General features: G+C 47.1%; 1 protein-coding gene across 1 annotated transcript in view; it reads right to left on the reverse strand.

The window, feature by feature from the left end:
- Positions 1 to 10,000, reverse strand: part of abcb9 (ATP-binding cassette, sub-family B (MDR/TAP), member 9) — a gene marked incomplete at its 5' end in the record, with an annotated part of 40,435 nt that overhangs the window by 7,016 nt on the left and 23,419 nt on the right. Inside the window, 2 exons of the mRNA XM_080521342.1 lie at positions 3,050 to 3,212; positions 6,796 to 6,969. Of these exons, the coding sequence (XP_080377468.1) occupies positions 3,050 to 3,212; positions 6,796 to 6,969 (337 nt within the window). The remainder of the gene's footprint in view (positions 1 to 3,049; positions 3,213 to 6,795; positions 6,970 to 10,000) is intronic.

A 10,000-nucleotide genomic window follows, 5' to 3' on the forward strand; every position in this document is an offset into this window, starting at 1 on the left:
AGTACTGTGTCAGTGACAGTGATGGAGAAGTTTTAGAAAACCAGGATCTCAGCTCTTCATCCATCAGGTCCAGGTTTCACACTGACGGAGTCACTATTAAAAAAAGTCCTTGCTTTCTGGATTTACTGGATTCCTGTTGATAAAACTTTGATGAGAAAGACTTTATATTGTTAATAGAGGCTACAGAGTTTAACATTTTCAGGTGGAGGTGGTGGTGCTGGTGGTGGTGTGCCTTGGCTCAAAAAGGTAGAAAAACACTGGATTAGATCATTGTTTTCCAGAGTTAAATAATCCTGAGGAATCCATGCATTAGGTACAACCAAACATCATCCTCAATTGACGAACTGATTTAGGACAAAACAGCGTTCAGTATGAGGCAATGTCTCCACTCTCCCGCAAATGTTTACATTTTAGCTGTGTTTCATTTCAGTACAATCATTTTTTGTTGTCGTCATGTTCACAGACAGACAGACAGACAGACAGCGTGGCGCCGAGGTGTAGAACCATACCGGTGATGTTTCACCTTTGGTCACACGTCCAGAGTCGATATGAAGTTTTCCGCCTGGCTCGCTTCATCAAATGTATCGTCCACATTTACCTTTGGTCAGTTTGATCGTTGCCGGACACAGGAGGAAAGCTCGGAATCCTTTTTACGCGAGCGCCGTACATCCCTCTGTAGTGTGAATCTGCGCGGCTTGGCAGTGGCCTCACTGTAATCCGCAGCGAACTGGAGCTGGATGTCGGCTTCCTCCGGAGGATGTTTCCTGGCCTCTTTGAGGACGCCGTCCCTGTCCGTGTCCCGGAGACAGGTCGCGGTCAGCGTTCGTCCAGGCTTGGCGTCGGTGCGGGTCTCCTGTAAGGTGACATCTCATCACACCGGCCAAGTCCGGGAACCATTGGGGAAGATTCTCCGTCAGGTAGCTTGAGCCTCCACTCTCTCTTTTAAAGTCCCAGTGAAATGTAACACACTACTTTGTAAAAAACGATAGTTGTGGTTCTACTTCTAAGGTTCCTCCGACTCTGCCCCACCACTGTTGTCGCATAACAAAGTTATTAGAATTTTGAATCTCCAGCCGAGGAAGTCGGGGGAATCCTTCTTCTTCGTGGGCGTGACGTCAAGAGTTGTGCAGATCTCCATCTGTTGTGTTTATATCGGCTTGTTTCCTCTTAAATATCAACGTTTTTACAGTGTTTTGAAGTTTTAGTCTGTGTTTTATGAGCCTTGATGAAAGATTGAGCCTGGAAGAGACCAGAGAGGAGAAAATGAGCACGGGCGGCTAGCCGCTAGCTCGGGCGGCTAGTAGACGATCAAGTAATACCTGGACTCATCTTCGGTGATTCCACAGTCTTCTAGCTCTTGGACATGTTGGATCCAGGAAGCCGGTCGTTCTGCCAAAAGTCAGGACTCAAAGCCTCAAAGGTGAAAAGTGGCGGCTGCTGAGGCGAGGAGACGAGGACGAATGGAGGACGAAGCGTCTTCTGCTTCCTCAAACATGTTCCAGACGGGGTCACCGATGGCAGAACCACCTTCTGTGTCTTCTTCATCAATCACTGGGTTTGAAATGACCATGATGATGAAATATGGTTCAATTCAGCCTCTTCGTGGTCAAAACTCTGATCCTCCATAATGTAAACACAACTTGGGCGTGTGCACAACTCGTGATGTCACTCTGTTATTGTCAGAAGCTCCGCCCAGCAGAGGAAATAGCGCCGTTTATCAGCTATTTTCTCGCAGATTGCCGTGTTTTAACATTTTACCTTCAGCCAGTTAGCAGGAAAACGTTCTAGAAGTGACACCAGAGGGTTCTGGAGGTGGAACCTTCATCTCACTGGGACTTTACGTTGAATATGAGTAAGTTGTCTCTGCGCACACGATCTTCCATGTCGGTGAGTTGTTCTTGTTGTTTCCACACACATGGATATGGAGTCTTCCGCGCTCCTTTAGCTTGGCAGTGTCTGCTCATATCGTTTTGTTTTTCTCCGTGTGTTTTGTTAAAGTTGAATGTAGGCTAGCAATCCGCTTGTCCAGCCGATTGACGCGAGCCTCTGCTTTTTCGTCGGCCTCCCAAAAGGATTTAGCCATCAAGTCCTCCGTGGCGTTCACCAGACCTTCGCCGAGCTGCTAGTTAAGTTCAGCCATAATGTGTCGTTTGGCTGCTTTTGACTGTCTTGTTTCACACGTTGACAAATAAGCAAAGAATGTTGTTTGTTACGTGACAATCGGGCCACGATCCTAAGATTTAGAGATTTCGGCTCAAGGTAGGCTCCTCCCCTTTGACTCCTCCCACAACCAGGCACTTCCTCCACTTCCCAAGATGGGCATGTGTGGGGGCGGAGCCAGTCCAGCTCACACAGACACAGCAGATTCTGAATGCAGCTCCTAGGATCTGATATTCTAATGGAGGAAAATCAAGGAGGAGCTGGAAACTTTGAATACGAGGTTTCTGGACCGAGCAGAGCAGGAGGAGGAGGTGAAGGTGGAGGAGGAGGTGAAGATGGAGGAGGAGGAGGTGAAGGTGGAGGAGGAGGTGAAGATGGAGGAGGAGGAGGTGAAGATGGAGGAGAGGAGAACCAAAAACAAGTATTAATATCTGGTATTATAAGTAATATTAGCTATTCAACATAGTCGTTATACAAGTTTATTTATTCATCAAAATATTTAAAAACAATATTTTAAATCTTTGGTGCCATGTTTCAGTGTTGCTGTATTGTGATAATGGGCTTATTAATTATTATTATTATTATTAATCAGAATAATAATAAACATTTAAAGACCTACACAGATGATTCTATTTAATGCTAATGCTATGCTAGTGCTACGTTATGCTTGAAACGAATGAATCAAATCACCAGATAAATAAAAAGTTTTAAAGTAAGTGTAGTAATAGTAAGTGTGATTTCCATGGTAACATTCATCTTCAGCTCCACGGTGAATCAAGACATCTGTAAAAACTGGAATCTTAAAGTTGCACAACTCGAATGAATTGATGGATAATTTGATGAGAACGATTTGATAGAAGAAGCGTGTTCGTGTCGTGTTCCGTCGTACTTGTCTGGTAGCCTTTGGGGAGGCTGGAGATGAAGTGGTGGGCGTTGGCCTGGGTGGCGGCCTGCAGCACCGCCTCCTGCGGGGGGGCGTCCACCAGGCCGTACGTGATGTTCTCCTGCACCGTGCGGGCAAACAGCACCGGCTCCTGCCCCACCAGCGCCACCTGGGGGCAGGAAGCACCAAGACGATCCAGCAAACAGCAGCTGCTTCTGTTTCCTAAGGCTTGTGTAGCGTGTTGCTTAGAGACGCACCGATACCGATAGCAGCGCTAGTACTGATAGCAGTACGAGTACCGATAGCAGTACCGATACCGATAGCAGCTCTAGTACCGATAGCAGTACTAGTACCGATACTAGTACTAGTTGGATAGCAGTACTAGTACGGATAACAGTACTAGTACCGATAGCAGTACCAATAGCAGTACCGATACGATACCGATACCAATAGCAGTACTAGTACAGAGATAGCAGTATTAGTACAAATAGCAGTACTGATACTGATAGAAGTCTAGTACCGATAGCAGCACTAGTACCGATAGCAGTACAGATACCGAGAGCAGTACTAGTGCCAATAGCAGTACCAATAACGATACCGGTACTAGTACCGATAGCAGTACTAGTACCGATAGCAGTACTAGCACCGATACTACTACTAGTCGGATAGCAGTACTAGTACGGATAGCAGTACTAGTACAGATAGCAGTGCCAATAGCAGTACCGATACGATACCGATACCAATAGCAGTACTAGTACAGAGATAGCAGTATTAGTACAAATAGCAGTACTGATACCGATAGCAGTATTAGTACCGATAGCAGGTCTAGTACCGATAGCAGCACTAGTACCGATAGCAGTACAGATACCGAGAGCAGTACTAGTACCAATAGCAGTACCAATAACGATACCGGTACTAGTACCGATAGCAGTACAGATACCAATGACAGTACTGATACCGATAGCAGTACTAGGACCGATAGTAGTACTAGTACCAATAGTTGTACCGATACCGATAACAGTACCGATACCGAGAGCGGTACTAGTACCGATAGCAGTGCCGATACCGATAGCAGCTCTAGTACCAATAGCAGTACTAGTACCGATAGCAGTACTAGTACCGATACTAGTACTAGTTGGATAGCAGTACTAGTACCGATAGCAGTACCAATAGCAGTACCGATACGATACCGATGCCAATAGCAGTACTAGTACAGAGATAGCAGTATTAGTACAAATAGCAGTACTGATACCGATTGCAGTACCAATAGCAGTACCGATACGATACCGATGCCAATAGCAGTACTAGTACAGAGATAGCAGTATTAGTACAAATAGCAGTACTGATACCGATAGCAGTATTAGTACCGATAGCAGGTCTAGTACCGATGGCAGCACTAGTACCGATAGCAGTACAGATACCGAGAGCAGTACTAGTACCAATAGCAGTACCAATAACGATACCGGTACTAGTACCGATAGCAGTACAGATACCAATGACAGTACTGATACCGATAGCAGTACTAGGACCGATAGTAGTACTAGTACCAATAGTTGTACCGATACCGATAACAGTACCGATACCGAGAGCGGTACTAGTACCGATAGCAGTGCCGATACCGATAGCAGCTCTAGTACCAATAGCAGTACTAGTACCGATAGCAGTACTAGTACTGATAGCAGCACCGATACCGAGAGCAGTACTAGTATCGATAGCAGTACCGAGAACGATAGCGGTACTAGTACCGATAGCAGTACCGATACCAATAGCAGTACTAGTACAAATAGCAGTACTGATACCGATAGCAGTATTAGTACCGATAGCAGTACCGATACCGAGAGCAGTACTAGTACGGGCGACCGTGGCTCAGGTGGTAGAGTGGTCGTCTTCGGAGTGAGAGGTCGGAGGTTCGATCCCAGTCTACACTGGTCTATGTGTCGAAGTGTCCTTGGGCAAGACACTGAACCCTAAATTGCTCCCAGTGGTCGACTAGCGCCTTGCATGGCAGCTTTGTCCCATTGGTGTGTGAATGTGAGCGTGAATGGGTGAATGAGCTGATATGTAAAGCGCTTTGGGACTGCACTCAGTGTGGTTAGAAGGCGCTATATAAATCTAGACCATTTACCATTTACCATTTAGTAGCAATAGCAGTACCAATAACGATACCGGTACTAGTACCGATAGCAGTACCGATACCGATAACGGTACCGATACCGAGAGCGGTACTAGTACCGATAGCAGTACTAGTACCAATAGCAGTACTAGTACCGATAGCAGTACTAGTACGGATAGCAGTACCTATACCGATACTGAGAGCAGTACTAGTACCGATAGCAGCACTAGTACCGATAGCAGTATTAGTGCCGATAGCAGTACCGATACCGATAGCAGTTTTAGTACCGATAGCAGTACTGACACCAATGGCAGTACTGATACCGATAGCAGTACTAGGACCGATAGTAGTACTAGTACCAATAGTAGTACCGATACCGATAGCAGTACCGATAACGATAGCAGTGCAGATACCGATAGCAGTACTAGTACCGATACCGATAGCAGTACTAGTACCAATACCGATAGCAGTACTGATACGTTTAGAAATGGAAGAAGCAGCTTTCAGGAGTTTAGACTGACTGGTTTCACTTCCAGCCACTTTGACTGTTTTAGCAGTTTGTTTTCAGGCTGGAGACCAAGAAGGTTTTGGACAATCTGTGTGGAAATGCAGGTTTTCGTGTTACTGTGAGGATTTAAAGCAAACTGGTGCTGGTACACGTTGACCTTGGACTGACCTTGGAGTGCAGGTACTGGTACGTGTTGACCTTGGACTGACCTTGGAGTGCAGGTACTGGTGCGTGTTGACCTTGGACTGACCTTGGAGTGCTGGTACGTTTTGACCTTGGACTGACCTTGGAGTGCTGGTACGTGTTGACCTTTGAGTGCAGGTACGTGTTGACCTTGGACTGACCTTGGAGTGCAGGTACTGGTACGTGTTGACCTTGGACTGACCTTGGAGTGCAGGTACTGGTACGTGTTGACCTTGGACTGACCTTGGAGTGCAGGTACTGGTACGTGTTGACCTTGGAGTGCAGGTACTGGTGCTGGTACGTGTTGACCTTGGACTGACCTTGGAGTGCAGGTACTGGTATGTGTTGACCTTGGACTGACCTTGGAGTGCAGGTACTGGTGCTGGTACGTGTTGACCTTGGACTGACCTTGGAGTGCAGGTACTGGTACGTGTTGACCTTGGACTGACCTTGGAGTGCAGGTACTGGTACGTGTTGACCTTGGACTGACCTTGGAGTGCAGGTACTGGTACGTGTTGACCTTGGACTGACCTTGGAGTGCAGGTACTGGTACGTGTTGACCTTGGACTGACCTTGGAGTGCAGGTACTGGTGCTGGTACGTGTTGACCTTGGACTGACCTTGGAGTGCAGGTACTGGTGCAGGTACGTGTTGACCTTGGACTGACCTTGGAGTGCAGGTACTGGTGCTGGTACGTGTTGACCTTGGACTGACCTTGGAGTGCAGGTACTGGTGCAGGTACGTGTTGACCTTGGACTGACCTTGGAGTGCAGGTACTGGTGCTGGTACGTGTTGACCTTGGACTGACCTTGGAGTGCAGGTACTGGTGCTCGTACGTGTTGACCTTGGACTGACCTTGGAGTGCAGGTACTGGTGCTGGTACGTGTTGACCTTGGACTGACCTTGGAGTGCAGGTACTGGTGCTGGTACGTGTTGACCTTGGACTGACCTTGGAGTGCAGGTACTGGTGCTGGTACGTGTTGATGGGTTTCCCGTCCAGCAGCACTTGTCCTTGCTGAGGCAGGTAGAAGTTTTCCAGCAGACTGACGCAGGAGCTCTTGCCGCTGCCTGAAGGCCCCACCAGGGCGGTGACCCGGCCGGGCCGCAGTGTGAAGGACACGCCCTGGAAGCAAAGGACAGAAAAGCGTCAGGATGGACGAGAGTCGCCGTTTGTAACCTTCATGACCACCAGAGAACCGTCACCACTTCTTCACCGAATTCAACTTGTCTGGAGCCGCAAAGCACCTCAACTAGAGAGAATATAGAAAACATTTACCATGCAAACAAAATAAGGTTTGTTCCCATGTATCTTTGTAATTTAGATGTATTTCATTACATTTTTAGCTGTTTTTAAAATGTTTATATCAAAGTTATACATCTGGGCTATTCTAGGATCGGTAGAACTGTCTGAACTCTGAACGTTCCCAAAAAGTTACTCCAGTTTTTTTTACCCGTTTTTGTCCTATTTTTTTATTTTTCCCCTTTTAAAATATTCTCATTTCTTTTCAAGCTTCCTTCTCCTTTTTAGACACCGAGCAGGAAAGGCCAGGACCCGGATTGCTATTATTTTTCATTCGTATATTATTATTATTATTATTATTATTATTATTATTATTATTATATATTTTGCGCCAGACAATTTGGCTATGGGCTCAAATTTGACCCACGAAACACGGAAACAAACTCACCAAACTTGGCACACTCATCAAGACGGGCGAAAATGATAAGGAAATGTACAAATTAACCCCCGGAGTGCCAAAATGTGCAAAAACGGCCACCAAATAACACTAAAACGTAGGAATGTCACAGGGGGATCAAACGAAAACTCAGTTGTTCGTCTCATCAAGACCTACAAATCACACACCGACATCCCGGACTTAAATTCAACAGGAAGTCCGCAATTTGCCATTCAAAATAAGATTTTCACACAAAAAAAGACCCTCACGCAAACGATATCTCCTCTGGGGGGCGAAGGTTGTATCGGCTTCAAAATAGTATGATCAGACAGAGGAGAAAACTGTGGAGTCCGAGGACTTGTTTTCAAAAACTATTTGGATAAAATCGGTCGTCTCACCAAGATGACATCACCGAGCAGGTGATCAGAAACTCAGGATTGCGCAACACCAAGAAGTCCCTCGTTTATGGGCTGACCTGCTGTCATGTGCTATATAAACAATCTACCATACTCATGTGTGCTTTGTGGATGAGCTAACATGCTAATATGCGTTTTAAGGACTCGCGAACATGCTAACGTGCACCGTCTGTGACATTAACAAGCTAACATGCTAATGTGTGATTTGTGGACTGGATAACCTGCTCATGTGCACTGTGACATAATGCTGATGTTTTCAATGCTTTATGATGCTAATGCTAAGCTAGTTAGCTTAGATCAGGTCGATCGCAGCCGAGCATGCGAGTTAGCATGCTAACAAAGCTTGTTTGATTGAGCTGATATTTGGTGGGTGGCCTAATGGGGGGGCGGGGGTTACGAATCACTCGCTCAGGGGTCGGCAACCCAACGCTCTTTGGTCCCTACACTCCGTCCCTCTGCAGTTCATCCTGGAGGGACGTACGGAGGCAAGGCCACCCAGAGAGGGACGTAAGGAGGCAAAGACACCCAGAGAGGGACGTAAGGAGGCAAAGACACCCAGAGAGGGACGTAAGGAGGCAAAGACACCCAGAGAGGGACGTAAGGAGGCAAAGACATCCAGAGAGGGACGTAAGGAGGCAAAGACACCCAGAGAGGGACGTTTGGAGGCAAAGACATCCAGAGAGGGACGTAAGGAGGCAAAGACATCCAGAGAGGGACGTAAGGAGGCAAAGACACCCAGAGAGGGACGTAAGGAGGCAAAGCCACCCAGAGAGGGACGTAAGGAGGCAAGGCCACCCAGAGAGGGAGGCAAAGACATCCAGAGAGGGACGTAAGGAGGCAAAGACACCCAGAGAGGGACGTAAGGAGGCAAGGCCACCCAGAGAGGGACGTAAGGAGGCAAGGCCACCCAGAGAGAGACGTAAGGAGGCAAGGCCACCCAGAGAGGGACGTAAGGAGGCAAGGCCACCCAGAGAGGGAGGCAAAGACATCCAGAGAGGGACGTAAGGAGGCAAGGCCACCCAGAGAGGGAGGCAAAGACATCCAGAGAGGGACGTAAGGAGGCAAAGACACCCAGAGAGGGACGTAAGGAGGCAAAGCCACCCAGAGAGAGACGTAAGGAGGCAAAGACACCCAGAGTGCAGTCCCTACAAAGAGTGGTAGAATGTAGGGTGGTGAACGAGCAGCGATGTGACGTCATTACAACAATAAAGGATGAAGAAGGTAGAATTGCGGCTGCAGGTCATGACAGCGGCTCAACTGGTGTCTGAAGCTGGGAGCTTCCTGTACCTTTCACAGTAAAAGCCCACAGTTCCAGGAGGTTCATTCCAGACTTGTTGAGAGTGACGGAACATTCTAGTGAATTCCACAACAACTACTGGACATTAAAGACACACCATCACACTCATGGTTCTAACAATCCACATCTCCACATTTATCTTCCATTTTAATAATGTGTAGCGATAAAGGAGCTGAGAGCTGCAATGCATTATGGGAGTTTCTGTTTGTGGTGTTTTAAATGTAATTATTGGGGGTTGTGTTAGGTTTGTGGTGTTGGTAATAATTGTGTTGTGTTGCTTAGTTCATGTAGTTTAGTTTATTAGTAAACATTAGTATTAAGTCGTCAACCAGCAGTGAAGAAGGTTTTGTGTGTCGTGTCCTCCTGGCAGGGTCTTCCTGTGAGACTGTCAAAATAAAATGTGTGTGTCTCTCTGGATGTTGTGTTCAGAGCGAGACGGGACCAAATGGCTCTTTGAGCATTAAAGGTTGCCGACCCCTGCACTAGCTCATCAGCTGGTTCCCACCCACTTTTGACCCCATATATTTCAAAATAAAAGTCATTTTTGGTTAAAACCTTCAAAATGTACATTTAGTCAATATTTAAAGGGACCAGAGGACAGGACTGGACCAGAGGACAGGACTGGACCCAGCCCAAAGGGCCAGAGTCCCGCAGGCCGCGAGGTCCTGACCAACGCTGCTTTAATTCTTCTAGTTTTTCTTTTGAAGTTCTGGCTGACTCAGCGGTTTCTTCTTTATCTGGTCTGGCGCTGCAGGACTGGGGGTG

Source organism: Blennius ocellaris (genome assembly GCF_963422515.1).
Source record: "Blennius ocellaris genome assembly, contig: SCAFFOLD_65, whole genome shotgun sequence".
NCBI lineage: Eukaryota > Metazoa > Chordata > Actinopteri > Blenniiformes > Blenniidae > Blennius > Blennius ocellaris.